General features: G+C 36.1%; 1 protein-coding gene across 7 annotated transcripts in view; it reads left to right on the top strand.

Annotated features, from left to right (window-relative positions):
* Positions 1-16,653, top strand: part of LOC148657083 (partitioning defective 3 homolog) — a 429,232-nt gene that overhangs the window by 284,595 nt on the left and 127,984 nt on the right. For 5 of the 7 annotated variants that reach the window (XM_088642914.1, XM_088642913.1, XM_088642912.1 and 2 more), the window contains 2 exons: positions 888-932; positions 9,656-9,883. In XM_088642914.1, coding sequence (XP_088499040.1) covers positions 888-932; positions 9,656-9,883 — 273 coding nt within the window. The remainder of the gene's footprint in view (positions 1-887; positions 933-9,655; positions 9,884-16,653) is intronic. The other 2 variants (XM_088642916.1, XM_088642911.1) reach the window with 1 other exon arrangement.

The following is a 16,653-nucleotide window of genomic DNA, read 5'->3' as shown; positions in this document are numbered from 1 at the left end:
GCATTCTCTGATTAATTAAAAAAGCTGAGTCTTTCAGGTTTTATACTTCATATTTCATTGTACATAATGGTGATATTCTGTAAAATATACTGTTTGAACTTTTCCAGTTCGTCAATGTGTGGTAATTAATGAAAAAAGAAAATGTGTTAAGTTAGATTTCCTAACCATGGAAAATTTTGTATAGTTTAATTTTGAATAAGTTTTAAAAGTAAAAGAAGGCATTACAATATGTATGCTCTGGCCAGGTTATATGACTTGGATATGAGACAACCATTCCAGACTATTCTGTTATGAGGCTCAATTAAAATGATGTCCTTACCATAAAATGTAGCATAACATCTTGTCAATCTTGAGGGTAAAATTTTAAGTTTATTTCTTTCAAATTCAAGCTCAATATAGCTGTTTACATTCAGTTTGAGAATTCAGAAGTAATCAGTGAAATGGGATTTTTCTTTTTTTGTGATGTTTTCTCCTTCTGGTTTTGTGCTCTGTCTGGAATGAGCTGTGTGAATTTTAAGACAGTATTAATTGGATCAGCACAATATTGCACTGAGTGGTCCAGCTGTTTAAAATGCTTTTTTCTGGAGGGGGTCGTTCCATTCAGGCACAAAAGCAAGATGAAAAAAATTCACAATGCTTTGGCTGAAAGTAATATTCTAACATATAATAATATACCTTTGAATGATTGACAGTTCTGCATGATGTTTAATATCTCTTCACCTCTATTTTTTTCTCCATGTGATTTGACTGCCTTCCATTTTAAAACTGATTTGCATGAAGTCCGATTACTGTGAAGTGACTTGTAATACTAAAAGAATCAATAATGTTGAAAGAAAGCATGTGGAATGTTGGTACTAACCAAGGTAATTGTTTATGCCTTTTAACAGTAGCTGATGAGATTAACCTCAGTCCTCGGTCAGAGAACAACACAGGTAAGGTTTACAGTAACAGCTGCACATATACTGAGAACCCTGAATTAAGAAAAGGAAATGTGGAGTTCTGATTGTGGAACTGCATGTGAAATTATTTGTGATGGACTTTCAGATGTGTTTCCTAATCACGCTACTGTAATTACTCATTCTGGTTCACAAGTACTGACCTTCACCCTTCCCAAACCAACCTTCACTTGTATGCAGGTTACAGCTCTTTCTGCTTTATCATCTCAGTGAAAAACATGTTTTACAGTTGCGTAGCTAGAGCTTTAATATTTCTGGTGTGCAGTCTGAGGTTAGTAGTATAGTACCAAAGGAACATGGAGAGATTTATTTGGGAAAACTGGTTTGGTTAGACATTGTATTTATTAGACAGAGGCACTGGATCTTATCAACTAGTATGCAAAAAAGGCATTCTGAATATTGGACATGTAAACCAGAGAAAGATGGCTCAGTTGAAAGCACACAAACCAAACAATTGCACAAACCTTTTCTATTTCCAAAAGATAACACTTGCATTATGCTTACAACACTCTTTATATGATTACCTCCTAATATACTGTTTGCTTAGTATACTATGTGGTGAATTTTTCAATAATTGCTATGTAATATATACATATATAGAGAAAGTCCTTATAAAAATGGAGTTTTCTTAAGAGAGTTCATATAAATAGTATTATATTCAGGCGTTCTGCCTGAAATGTTGTTAACAAAGGGCAATGTTTATGAAAACCGCATGTGCAATGACACTTGTTTTATGTCCACCTGTCTATAAGACATAATAACAGAAATATGTATTTTCACAATAAAAAAGATGGTAAACTAAATGAAAGGAATTTTAATCTCCAGTAGTGATCTAAAATCAGGGCGTTAACTGCACTCTGCGCACATCTCCACCCTTGGCAATATTTCTGGTGGTTAAGCCCATGTTACTGTAAAATGGAGAAATGTCAAAATGGTTGATCCGAAATTTCACTTTCTAGAAGAGTAAAAGTGTCATGAAGAAATTTCTTACCAAATAATAATTATAACCATTGAATGAGCCTTGGAGAGCCTGGACATTTTGAACATAGGGCCTTACGTGTAATTCAGCAATGCAGAGTTGAAAAAGTAAAAACTGTAGTGTGGGAATAACAGTACATACATCTGTATAAAAAAGATTAAAGAGGTGGAGTGGAAAGCAGTCTGTTTCAAGATTTGAAGAATGAGATCAATTGCCAGACTAGAAACACTTTTTTTTTTATCTTGGTCTCTTCCAAAATTTAGAGTAGGATTAGAGTAGGAGAAGTAAGATTTGTACTTCGAAAGCCAGCAACATTGTAAGTATTTAAGGAAATGGACTGAATCCACCTCCAATTAGTTCTGTAAAGTAATAATCATAATTATAATTGCTTACACTTATATAGCGCTTTTCTGGACACTCCACTCAAAGCGCTTTACAGGTAATGGGGACTCCCCTCCACCACCACCAATGTGCAGCCCCACCTGGATGTTGTGACAGCAGCCATAGTGCACCAGAATGCTCACCACACACCAGCTATTAGTGGGGAGGAGAACAGAGTGATGAAACCAATTCATTTTTTTCAAAAACCTTTTCCATAATTTGCAACCCTACAGTGAAAAATGGGCCTTCAGTATATCAAATAGGACTTTCAAAGTCAATTTAAATATAGATATAGTATATGTATATAGTGTGTATGCTTACCTAATGAAATGGAACCAAAAACGTTAATGGTCACTGCTGGGCAATTAGATGATTCGGACAAATGTATATCAGTATGCATTACAAGTTCATCTTCACAACTTGGACGGTAGGCCATCAAAGCTGTACATATCTTCTTGATTGTTAGTGAAACAGGGACAATGTTATGGAAGTGCAAAGATTCAGTGTCCCTGCTGACTGCAGGCCAGGTTAGCTCAAAATGGCTATTGTAACACAGCTCAAGAGGCTACCAAAGGCAGCTTTGTAGCCTAATTCCCCATTTAGCAGTTTGTTTAAACTGCTAGCATGCTGAATAAATTACATGTAATAAAGCCACCTTCATACACGAGCCTTTACATGCATGGGTTCATTATGAAAAATGGTCTCAGAAGCACAATTTTTGCAGGACTGATTATAATATAGCTGCTGTTTTAATAATAAGGTATTTTGATTTATTAAAGCAGTTTAGCATTTCACCTTACAAATTTAATTGTAATCGGTGTTTTCCAATTTTGCTTACTCGTTGCCTTTGGTTAATCTAAATTAAGAAAATAGCTGTATCCTTAAAGAAGAGTAAGACTGCTGAAATGCACTTTTTGGCAGCACTATGTTACATATCATTGCCCATTCTTCAAAGGGAAAAGTTCAGAGAAGTGTGAAGTCATATGTTTGCAGAAGAAAGAGATTATTAAAAATGAGAAGAGCATTGTACTATGCGTACGTGTATGGTAGACATGATATACAGCAATCAAACTCCTGGTGTAGCAAAGCACAACCGAATCTCCCCAGTCACTCCAGTGAATTGAAGGTGAAGAAGATTAAGTCCAGGCTGCAGCTTCACAGTGATTCACCAACTAATCACAGTCACCAAATTTGATGTTATCATTTCCAAAGCAATTACAGAAAATAAGAATATTTGGATGTTGTATAGAAGATGGAATTTCTATTCGTAGAACTCCAGCTTCTTCACAGACTAAATCTGAATGACTGGCAAGAAGCAATACCAGAACTGTCAAAGAAAGTCTTTCTAATCATCTTGATTTTTGTGTCAAGTAATATGCAATTTAAGGTTGTATTATGCTTTATATTTGTGATATTTCCTTGCAGTTTTGTTTGAAATCAAGAATACTTTTAGTTAGTTGTGTGAGCATCTCTGGAATTCATCAGTTTTGTATTATCTTATTGAGATCCCTGGCATCTGTCTTTCCTTGTCTCTGAAATTCCATGCTTTTAGGTTTTTTGTTTAAATTTTATCAGTTTTGTATGATAACACTCATCTGTAATCAAAACACTTTGAGCTTCCTGAGCAATTTCCAGTAAATCGCAAGTAAATTTTAAGGCTGGCTAGGCTGCTAAGCCTCAGTAACACTTAGGCACTGTCAAAAGTTCATTCTCTTTCTTTTCCAGATGAAATCTGTAAGAGGTTTTGGCTATATTTATGTGACAAGATTATCAGCCAGAAAATAGTTGTAATATGATTTTTCTACAGTACACAGTGGGAGAAATGTTGCATACACCCCCTTTCAAGTGTATAAGTACTGAAAGCCTGTGTATTACTGTGACAGTGGCTGAAAAACCTTATAGAGACCTGTTTCCCACCAAGTAAATTCAATTGCAAAACACAAAAGGCAGTAAATAGTTTGGCTCACCTCCTCTATTTGGACTAACAGGAAAGCTGTGAACCATCACAGACACAGCCCTTGCAGTAACTCCCATGGGAAATGAAACGTGGATCCTCTGAGGTTAAAGTTGAAGACATTAACCACTAAACCACCTGTGTTGGAAAAGACAAATATTTAATTTAGCTAATTCAGCTGTTTCTAAATAAGAAGGAAGTAAAACATTAACTGCTTGTTTGTATCCTTCCCTTCAGCTTTCCAGTGGAGCTAGTGTTCTTTTGATTGTAAGCTAATACACAAAGTGCCAGAGTTTGGTGGATCCACACTAATCAGAAAGGTATACTGCACTGGCTTCCTGCAATATAGGATGGAGAAGAAATTGATCACCTGATCACCAGGGCAAAAACAATGTCTAATATAGAACTGCCTACAATTGTAAAATTCTTCATCTGAATTGAAATCCTTTGAGTTATCATATCTAATGTCCCCTGCAGAGAGGTCATAAATAAACTTCGCTTTAAGAGAAAACAAGGTAATAGATTTTTAGCTGTTTTCTTTGCTTTGGGGGGTTTATTTTTACTGCCCAGACTCTGTTTTACTTTAGTTTTAACCTACAAATCAGCAGTGTGCCTGGAAGCACTGAGGCACGGTTCATTTAGTCTACTGAAAACAAGCCGTTAAGTTATTGATAACCAGGATAACTATAGGGGCAAGACAGGACCACATGGCCTGCTCCTTTTCAAATGCAACAGAAAGGAAAAACTACAGGATCTGTTTACATAGAGGTCAGCCATATGTAAAATGGCATCTGGTTTTATTTGTTCAGAAAGGAGATTCCTCTATAGACAGTACAGCTCTTTCTGCCTTATGGTCTGCCATGGCTCATAATGAAAAAACTAGTGTACATGTACTGTATAACTCAAGAGGAGACCTTTTTATAAGATAGAAGGAAATCTAAGGATTACATTGAAGGAGAAAGAACAATATTGTTCTTTCCTAGTCTCTTTGTACATGTGCTGTATATAGTTTTTCCAAACCTTTGAACAGTACTGTGTATATATGTATTACATATAGAACATAAGTACATTTAAATAACCAACATGGAAAGCTTTAAAGTAATAGCTAGATATAGCTAAACCCCGACAAGGCTAATGGACTAAGCCTTTATATCTTTTCCAATTTCCCAATGATGATATCTTATTTGAATTTGTCATACAAGCTTAACAGTAGCTCATAAAACAAGGGTCTTACAAAAGAGGCTTTCCTCTTTTGGATTGCCTATTTACCTTTTTTTATTCCAAATTGATGATTTGGAGTACCAATTCCAGCTCAGTGAATTATTTGCTGTACAGTTATGTCAATGACACTGATTATTTCTGGGCTTTTATTGCGACTGTTACTCAGTGTTACAAGTAATGATTCCCAAAGAACAAAAAAATGGTTTCAGTTGAAGTGCTTAAACCAATATAAAAGAGATGAATTATGTAAAGGTAGCTTCCATTGACCCTGCTGAAAGCATAAAGTACTCAATATATTATTAGTTAGCCACTGAGAGTTGCATGAATATGGAACTAATTCAAGTACATGTATGGTAGCTTTGACATAGCAGATGATATTTGAGGCAAAGATCACTAGATAGCAGCTATTACTCCAACTAAGAGTGGTCCACAGAAAAGTAGAAGTACAATAAAATTTCTAGGGTAAATATAGAATATATTAATCAGTGTAAATTTTAATTGAGGACCAGTACTTTATTGTAATTAGAAAGAAAATATGTCCTAACCTTTGAGAACTGAGTGGAAAAGAAACACTCCCACATTACGCTGAGTGTGTAATGAGGGCGAATGCTGCAGAAGAGCTAGAGAGGAAACAAAAGTTAATGACAAGAATAGTCCATTCAGCCCATAAGAGCTCTTCATTTTCCTACACATTGTGATTCTGTCTCACTGTCAGGCTTAGTTTTGAAAGATGCCAGTGTCTCTGCCTCAACGGCACGTCAATTTATTCCACGCACTGATAATTCTGTATGTAAAAACACATTTTCTACTTTCGGTGCGAAATTGGTTTTAACAGGTTCCCAGCTATGTCCTCATGTTCTGTTCACTGAACTTAATTTGAAAGGTCAACTTTGTTCTCTTTGAAATTTTGAAAACTTCAATCAAATCTCCCCTTTGCCCTCATCTTGCTGGAAATGAATAATAAATGCCTGAGTTTGCAGACGAAAAGCAAAGGGCTGTTAAGACTGTAAAAACAGTTTTACACTGGAGTACAATACAGCAGTACTTTAAAGCAGTATTTCTTGCATGTACATAACTAGTATATTTAATCTGAATAGAAGAGTACATTCAGCTTTTTAATTAGTGGTTTCTCCAGCTGTGGAAGAAATACCTTTGACATGGATTAGCTTAATGTCACTAAAGTTTCTTATGAGAAATCCTCAGCCTGTGTCTCTTTTGAATTTATTACAAAATATTTTTTTTTCCATTTGCTGGCTTTGCAGTTTCATCTTGTATAGTTAAAATACAATAGCTTTTGTGTCCAAACTTTATCAGGTAAAAAATGAAAATCAAATGAGCTTTTGTTTCTTAATCAGTCACAAACCAGCAGCCCCGGAAAACAGCTGCATTTAGTTTTCATTGCACACTGTCTTGTAACATTGTGTAATTTATTAAATAGGGTGTAAGATTTTTCTATTTTTTTCTGCATATTCTGTTTCAAGCACACTATTAATATTGATTATCTATAAAGCTTTTTTAACCCAGTATATTTTTTAAACTGAAAGCATTCATAAATGACCATTCTTCTGATAAAAAAATGTAAATATTATTAAATGTATGTCTTTATAAATATATATTTTTAAATTGCATTTATTGCCATTTTTGCTTCTCATCAATGACTCCATTGCCAGCATTCAGACTGGTATTTTTATGCCTAATTATTTCTTTCCTGTAGTACATTTCTTATTTTGGCTCAGCTGGTTAGCCAGCAATTTCTGTGAGAAAATTCAAATAGATCAGGATGCATAGCAACTGAGTTCCTATTTTTTTGTAAGTCCTCATTCTTGCCATAGTTTATAAGAAAGGTCTATAAAAGCTGTATTTTTGTGCTGTCATTTTGCAAAGTTATATCTTTTAAGAGCACTTGCCCAGTTTATCCCAAAGTATTCTCACAAAGATTACAGTGTTATAAATTCATGAAAGACTATTACCGACTCTAGAGAACATTAGAGTTTCAGTCTTAAGGACAGAGATGAAAATCATTTTTTTTTGTAGTCTGTTTCCCTTCACTTGTACTCTGCAATCCATCTTCATTTCTACCCACAGCCACCCAAATAAAATACCAAATGTTTCTGTAATCCATCATTAATTCTTCAGTATCTTAGGAACATAAAGAACAGAACCCAGCAAGGTTTTCATCTTGCATTAGTGGAGCACATGCTGCAGAAACACATTTTAAGATGCTTTTAGTCTGGAAGAAACTAGAAAGGCTGGCTCCCTGAAGTTTTTTTTTCCATAGGCTTGGACTATTATTATGGTTTTGCAAGGTTATGTGCCCTACTAGCAAACAAAACCAGAAAAGATGGAGTAATAGGCCTTTCACTGCCTGAAAGTATTACTTAGAAAGGTGAGGTAATTAAAGGAAAAGTAAAAGAACATACAACAACAAAATGCTATTTCCTCCACAGTGTTAATACCAAAGAAACCATTAAGGCCACTGCTTCACGTGATACTCATGAAAAGTATTCTTTTAACTAGTTTCAGATACATCAGTATGTGATAATATTTAAAAGATGTTTTATTTCTACAGAACTACTAATAACAAAACAGGGAGTTGTTTCTTCATAAGATTATATAAATGTTAGAAATGAAATGACAGTATACTGCTATGGCTGTGCGCGGTGTTGTGCACTTTTCCTTTATAGAAGGTCAAATTGTTTCAGATGCATTTTTGATTGTTTTGTAATAGAATTTTTAGGTCTCATATTTACCAAGATGTAACTGCAAAACATTTGTTTTAAAAGTTCAAGGGTGGCAGTTTAGTAGGGAATGTTCAATGTGATAAATGAAATTGCTTGTCTGCACTTCTTTCAAATTATCAGCATTGCCCTTGATTAAGAGAAAGAATTAACACCTTAGATATCTTTCTCAGTTCCTAAAATTCAATATTTACACATTACTGAGTCTAGGATAAAGTTGGTTCTTATTGTTTCCAAGAATCCTCAGCAGAACCTTCAAATGTCAAGTAAAACATACCATGAAAAGGTTTTAAATTAATTCAGAAATACTAGAGATTGTGTATTGTGTTATACAATTATTGGTTAGATTGTGTCAGAAGATTAAGACGATCTGGAACAATCAACATGACTACTGAATACTTAATCAGTGCCTACACTCATACGCGGATAAAGGCCTAAGAATCTTATTGAATTTAAGATTTTTGCCAAACATTCCGAGAGTAACAATGAACAGTAAAACCTATAGAACCTTAGTGGCTCATCTTGTGTGACCTTCTCTTAAACTAAATGAAAACAAAAGGGGAACAAATACCCATACAGTACACTGCAAAGTTAGACATTTGGTCAAGGACTCTTACTATGAAGGTTCTTTATACATTTTGTTTACCAGATATACTGTATCCCTGACATCTTGATATGAAGTGTTTTAAAAAAGACTTTTTATACCTATAAGCTGTTGAGGGGTACTGCAGCTACGTAGCTCAACCCAGGATGTAAAACATGGGCAGACTATTTGAAAAATAGAAGTAAAAATTGTATTTAGGGATGTTTTTGTCTTTAAAGAGGTTATATTTCTTGTAAAGGCCAGGTGAGGCATGTCGTTGAGTCTTGCATTTCTATCCCTTACAGTCTTTATAAGTGCTTAGTTAGAACATGGCATGCCTTCAAGCTCTGCTGGGCCAGAGGGCTTGTTTTTTTTTTCCTAGAGGTTTCAAATGTTTTAACATGATCATTATAGGACTTTTTTTTCTTATAATAGCGGAAGCCTTAAGATGTGGTTACTCATTAATCATTACTAATTTACGTCTATAAAGTCAATTCTCAACGTTCACGCCTTCACATTGTGCATTTTTGGTTCAACACACCTCGAGAATTTAATACTACTGATTGTGAAAGGACTGAAGACAGTTGTACAGTCTTGATGTGCCTGTGAATGTATTACACGTCGGTAAAAGCCTCCAAAACACAATGTGGATTTTTCTTGCCACTTCGGTCACACGCCTGTACAGTACGTGCGTCGCTAGGGTGGAAGACATAGTTAGTGTCCAGTACTCTTTCAGGATCTGTAATCGTGCAGCAAACCTGATTTTAATGCAATGGAGGTAGGAAGAAAAGGCTTCAGATGAGATCGTTTTCTTGACCATCTTTGTCTCATCTCCCTGAGAAGGTTCCCCAACCAGAGACGTGGGCCCTTCCTTAGGGCTGAAGAAGTCAAGCTCCCTGGAAAGTCTGCAGACCGCCGTCGCTGAGGTCACGCTGAACGGAGACATCCCCTTCCACCGACCACGGCCGCGAATCATCCGAGGCAGGGGCTGCAATGAGAGCTTCCGGGCAGCAATCGACAAATCTTATGACAAGCCTGCTGCCGAGGAAGAAGATGAGGGCATGGAGACTTGTGAGTGTTGCCTTAGATAGGAAAAACAACCGACTGGTTTTGTCAAGACTGTGTAAACAGTAGATGGTAGTATTTCTTGTACAGTAAAAGCTAATTGTGCATCACTAAAATTTAAGTAAACTGATTCTTTGCTATTTTTCTTCAATAAATCCTTAATTGAAATTCTTAATTGTTTTTTTACTGGTTATATTGTCCATTTGGAAACCATAAGGTGAATGCAGTTTTACAATTTTTTTACTTTTTATGTGGAACATAAAGCACTTTTTTGTCTTCATCAGTTGTTTTACATTGGAAATGACACGGCTTATAAGTACCATTAGATATCCACCACTGCATCCAGAGTCCAGTACTGTCTGAAGTGGTTCAAGGTTCTGTACCCTTACCTCTCTTGTTATTAGTCTTAGAGAGGAGGCTCTCAAACCCATTTCACACACTGAAAACCAGGCTCAAAACAAGACCTCTGAAGGATAGAATGTTAGATATCCCATTTTCTTTTGTTTTTGTCCTTAAAGCTGCATGTCATTGGGTTTGTTTCAATACAGTCTTTGTAGTCCTCTCCAGATAAAAATGGGTCAAGGTATACCTAAATAAGGGAAGGAGATGGCGAACAAATAAATGTCAGATTTGCTTATGCTAAAACTTAACACTACTCCACACTGGAAGGTAGGTTTAAATTAAGGCCTTGCTAAAAATAAGTTGTTCAAAATATACAAGTGTTTTTCCTTGCATTTGAAAAACTCTCCTAGTTCACTTAGAATCCTAATATTTGATTTATAATTTTATTATGCAGTGCAAGTAGTGTAAATTTTTTAACTTCGGATGTTACTCACCTTGCTGTCATTAACTTAATAAGTTACATTATTTGTGGTATTTGTTTTGTATTGCATGAGTTAGGCATGGAGGTCCTAGAGTAAAATCCTGACAGTCGAAACAGTGTGGCAGCGTCTCAGTAGAGACTCCCCCGAGAACAGCTTCAAACTCTTCAGGATGATGGTAGTGTGGAACTGCGCAAGTTTTCAGTCTTGTAGTTTGAAAAGCTGCGTCAGAATGGATACAAATAAAAAAGTATTTTAAAGGCTAATGACCAAGTATTACTTGCTTACTCAGTTCAGTTCAGAGGATTCAAGCAAGATTTTTATTTTGTTTCCATTGGAAAATCCTATACCGTGAAGAATTTCTGCAAACTGATTTGTAAAGAATTGTTCTGTTCCCTAAGCGTTCATTGCAGTTAGCTTATTGTAATTTTTAACTACTTAATAGTCTCTTATCTTGTGGGAAAATTTTGGAAAAGGAGATGGCTATTTAAAATGAGGGGTGTGTATATCGCAGTACACCCTGTGATATTCAAATAACTTTCTATTTCAATTTAGATAAAAAAGACCCTACTGCTTTAGTCACTGAAGTTAATAACTTGAGTTGACTGATAAGCAGCAGTTCTCACAGAAACAGATTATTATATATATATATTAATGGATTTTGCATTAATATGAAAAATGCATTTTCACAGTGTGCTCTTCAGTAGGTTGGATCATTTGTACTGTAATCATAAAAAGCTAAAGGTTATGGAAAGTGTGCTGTTCATTCAGCCAGTAAGAAGACTTTGATTTTTCAAACATTGATTATCAATTAGCAAACCTTATATATACATGATATAACATCACTTGTAATGTTCTCTGTTCTTAAAAAAAAAATATTTACAGTACCAAAGCATATATAATCCTTTGGAATTCTATGACCCTCTCAATTGCCATATTTTTTTCTGTCAGTAACTGCAAGCTGAAGCTCATTTCTGCTTTGCATTTTTATGTGTACGTCGCACAGCATCATTTAGTTTCTTTTGTATTGTTCTTTGTGTTTTTCCTTGTGTGTGTGTGGGGTTTTTTTAAAACCACAGTACACTGAATGAGAACCACACTTCTTATTTAGAGCCTTGAGCTCCATCTTCTATAGAGCCGGTAGTAACAGATTGAGTTTTGGAGGGTGCCTGATCATAACAAGCAGAGTGCTTGCTTTCACACACTCAGAACACCCCAGGAGAGGCAAGATTACCATCTCCAGTGTGTTATCTGAGACAAAATCATTAAGACCAAGAGAAATTAGCACTGTTGTCTAATCTCCGCTGAGTTTTAATTGCCAGATGTAGTTCAACACAGAAGCTGCTGTTGCACTTAGTGTCATGATAAGCTTTCTGGAAAATGAGTGATAATACTGATATCTGGTCAGCCTGTTACTCTTATCTGTTCTGTAGTGAAACCTTGCATAATTGAATAGGATTAAGCTGCAGATTTCCCTGGCATTCTTGTCATACACAGTCTTACAGTGAGGTTTCATTTCAGTAATTTCCTTTGAGATGACCATATAAAGGAATTGCTGATAACTCATGAAAAACAAATCCTATATATTCACCCTTGAAATACAAACCCATCTTTTTTTGCAGCTTCGTCTGGTATGCTAAAATTCAACATGGGCTTTTTGATAAGAGCTTTTCTTCTACCCATCAAAGCCCCAGCACAAGCCATTAGAGTATTAATAAACCATCTTCACAGAATATTTACTTTGCACAGGGCTGTGAAATGATGTATGGAAATATGGCTGCATTAAGGATGATAGCTAGTTTTCAATTAAGGTCTCCAATTTCAAATGTATTGCTTATTTAAACAGGTAATCAGTGAAGGATTAATTAGATTTAGTGCCTTGACATCCATGTGGATTTTTTTTACAGTGGACACACTTAATTTCACAGTGATACTTGGATGTGAGCTTAAATGTTGGCAGTAAGGGTGATTGCACCATGCTGCAATGAATATTTTATATACATGAGATGTAGTCCAATTTGACACAAGCTCCTATGACTATACAGTAGTCTCAAAGCAAATGCAAAAGAACCTGATGCAGAAGTCCTCACTTGACCTGCTAGATGAATATATGAAAAATTAAGAAAAAAACATTATTTGTATGCATTCTTGTGGTAAAATGGGAATTTGGAGTTCCTTGCAGCAGATCATCTAGAGACCACATCACTTTTATCAAAGCAAATGTCCTAGCAGCGTAATGCCTAAATAAAACGAGCCTATTAGTATGAAAATGCGATTTCATGCTGTTTGGCGAGGGGAAAAAAAGGTTGTCCTAATGCATGAGCATTACATATTAATTACATTTGCCCTAATTTGGAATTCAGAATATATTTGATTGATTCTGGCTGCATAATAAGCTTGACTTTATACTATACCTTTCTGATGCCAATTTTGCTTCCACCTTTTTCCTTGAGGCGTTTCTACTGCTGCATTTGCCAGTTACGTGAGGATGTTTTCTGCAAGGAAACACACAATTACCTGTTGACAAAAGGATTCAGAAATGCCAGCTGGGTTTTTTTTCTTGACAAGTGGCAGGCTACCAGCTGAGAGAGGTGACGGACTCAGTGTTGTCCTCTGAGTGGCACCACTTCTGGTTGAGGAGGAGACATGCTGTTGAAAATTCTTTATGATTATGATAGATTGTAATAGATTATGAAAAGGCCTGTGTGCCATCACTGCAGAGGTGATGCTCTACATATTGCACTGCAGCTCTGCCATTGTCTAGCCCAGTGTCTTCAGTGAAAAATGGTCCCGATTTGAAAAGGTGTCTAACTGGTGCGTGCTGCAGTCTTTTGAAATGAGCAGGGCTTAACTATATGATTGCTCTTGTGTTCAAGGGGATGAAAGGGGCTTAAGAAACAAAGTAAGGTTTTTAAAGTCTTACTTTGTCAAAATGTATGAACTCTTTGTGCCCCCTTTATAATCTAATTTCTCTCAATAGAAATTAATTTTAACTGTGCTGTCATGACCGCTGTCAATGACCAAAAGTGCTCTGGAAAGGAAGGAAAGAATTTGCTACTGAAAACCCTGGCCATGGATTTTGAAAACCATTATTAATTCTTTATTAGATTTTACTAATTCGTTTATTTTGAAAGCATATCCAGTTTGGTTTGTTATTGTTCTTCAGGATTTTACTATGGAACAAGTAATAGGTTTGTTCATGCTGGAAAAAAAGAATGAAACAACGTTTCGGTTGTGGAACCTTCTTCAGGTGTGAGCTCACACCAGCCACCTGAGAGCTCACACCATACCAGCTTCGTTCACAGCTGAAGTGAACCTCACACCTCAGACCTGAAGAAGGCTCCACGGCCGAAACGTTGTGTTTTCTTTCTTCTTTTTTTCAGCTTGGAATAAATCATTACTCCTTTGCAGCCTACGCATGCTGACGCAGCTACCCACCTGAACTACTACAGGATTTTGCTATGACAGCATTCAGTAAATGTGTAATATTCAGCTCTGTTCTGTCTGCCTTAGTCTTTATTCACAGTGGTAAAACAGCTTTTCCAACAAAAGTTTTTTTAGAGCTGGTTACTTGTATATGCCATGAGGAAGCACATTACCATCAGACAATGCCTATTGGTCAAGTGTGTGCTTCTCACTTTTCCCTCGTTGTTACATTTAGCATGAGATAATAAGAACGAGGGTCTTTCAAAAGGGCATATTTTACTGTAGCTGTTGTTTTGGCAAACATTCAGTAACAAAGGAAAATAGAATATGCACATAGGCATGACATAACAGGAATAAACAGATTATCCTATCTGTTCCTGTAATGTGGACAACTCTAACAAATTTTCCCACAGTGTTGTCAGAGTGAACACCATGCATTTCAAGAAACAGCTGGATGAGATCAATTACAGTAGCTGCTAGAAACCAAACGAGATAGATGAATGGCCTACCATCATTTGTTACCTTTCTCATGTACAATGATTTGAAAAAGAAAGTATTTTATAATTTTTATAATATTTAATATATAATATTTTATTTATTTTTTACATATTAAGACATATCTTAATCTTAAATCTTGTGTGGAAAACGTAGGTGCACCCTTACTGCTTCCATATCAGTTAAGAAGGTAATTAGAATCAGGTGCTGCTAATTAAGTGCACAGATTAGTTGATCATCAGGAAGTCCTTCCACCTGTATAGAAAATCAGAAACTTTTTTTGATTTGGTCTGGAGCATGCAGGTTTGTGATAACACATCATGCCTAGCTCAAAAGATATCTGTGACAGTCTCAGAGAAAGAGTTGTTGCTGCTCATCAGCCTCAGAAGGGTTATAAAGCCCTTTCCAAACAATATGAAGTCCATCATTCCACGATGAGAAAGATAATTTACAAATGGAGAAAGTTCAAGACGGTTGTCAATCTACCCAGGAGTCGGCATCCCAGCAAATTCACCTCAAGATCAGACTGTATGATGTTCCTAGAGTTTGAAAAGAAACTTAAAGTTAAGGTTAGGGATCACCAGGCCTCCGCCTTAGAGTTCGTGATTCTACTATTAGGAAAAGAACGAACAAGAATGTTCTGTCCAAAAAGAACATTGCTGCACGGCTTAGGTTTTCAAAACAGCACCTGAATGAAGCACAATACTTCTGGAACAGTTCTTTGGACAGATGAGAACAAAGTCGAGTTGTTTGGCTGTAATGCAAACTGACACTGCGTATCGCCCACAAAAACCTCATACCAACCATCAAGCCTGGTGGTGGATGGATGACAATTTGCTTTGCAGGTGCAGGACTTGGACCCCTCACAATTATTGAGCCCGCTATGAAGTCCTCTCTATATTAGCGCATTCTAGAGGAAAATGCGCGACCCTCCATTCAACAGCTAAAGTGTAGCCAAAAATGGGTCATGCAACAAGACGATCCAAAACACACCAGAAAATCTGTGACTGAAAGGTTAAGAAACGAATCAGGATTTTGTAATGGCCAAGTCAAAGTACAGACCACAACTCCATTGTTGGGCGGCACCTCAAGAGAGTTGTGCATTAACAAACGCCCTCAAACATCACCAAGCTGAAACAGTTTTATAAGGAGTGAGCTAGAATTCTTCCCAGGTGATGTGAGAGACTGAAACTCTTACAGGAAACTTTTACTTTTAGTTACAGTACTGCTGCTAAAAAGAAGGTTCCACATGTTACTGAATCACATGGTGTACTTACCTTTTTACACAACGCTACTGAATTTTGGCTGATTTTTTGTTTGATTGATAATGACAAAGTAAATTTTGTGTGTTATCCACCACATGAGATTAGATTTGTCTACAGTTAAGACGTGATGAGGACTTGATGAAGCTCAGATATGTCTTATTTTGTACAGTAAAACCATAGAATTGTAAGGGGGTGTTCTTTTTCACATCACTGTATGTATCATAAATCTTAAATATTCAAAATATCTTACATTTAAGTATCTTAAACATAAATATTAACAATATGTGCTAAATAGTGCTTTGCTGTGAACTGCAAAATAATATGTATACTTGTAATAAGAACAAAAAGGACAAAAGGTTTATTGAATAAAATTAAATTGCGTACATCTTCATACACATATACATACATTTGTAATCTTAGGCTAGAAGTTTCAGGGGCTGGTTGGTTCAGAGGGGGCTAGGAGAATCCAATCTGTTGATAGTCATCTGCCATTCCTACCCATACCAGTGAGAGCTTTGCCTGTTCTCTACCTGACGCAAAAGCCCAGTTACATCCTTTCCTAATTCATACTTCAAGATGGAGTGTGTGTGGTGCCAGTAAGCAGTTTGGAGAATGTGTATATAGATAGATAGATGATAGATAGATACTTTATTGATCCTGTGAGGAAAATTGCAGGAAATTGTATATATATCTCTATAGGCTGCTACAGGGATTATAAGAATGTGATGATTGGAATTATTAGAAGTTTAAAATTGGTATGTATACAGGA

This window comes from Lepisosteus platostomus, chromosome 8, assembly GCF_059453375.1.
Source record: "Lepisosteus platostomus isolate fLepPlt1 chromosome 8, fLepPlt1.hap1, whole genome shotgun sequence".
NCBI classification, from domain to species: Eukaryota; Metazoa; Chordata; class Actinopteri; order Semionotiformes; family Lepisosteidae; genus Lepisosteus; species Lepisosteus platostomus.
This window is presented reverse-complemented; position numbering and strand designations above follow the sequence as displayed.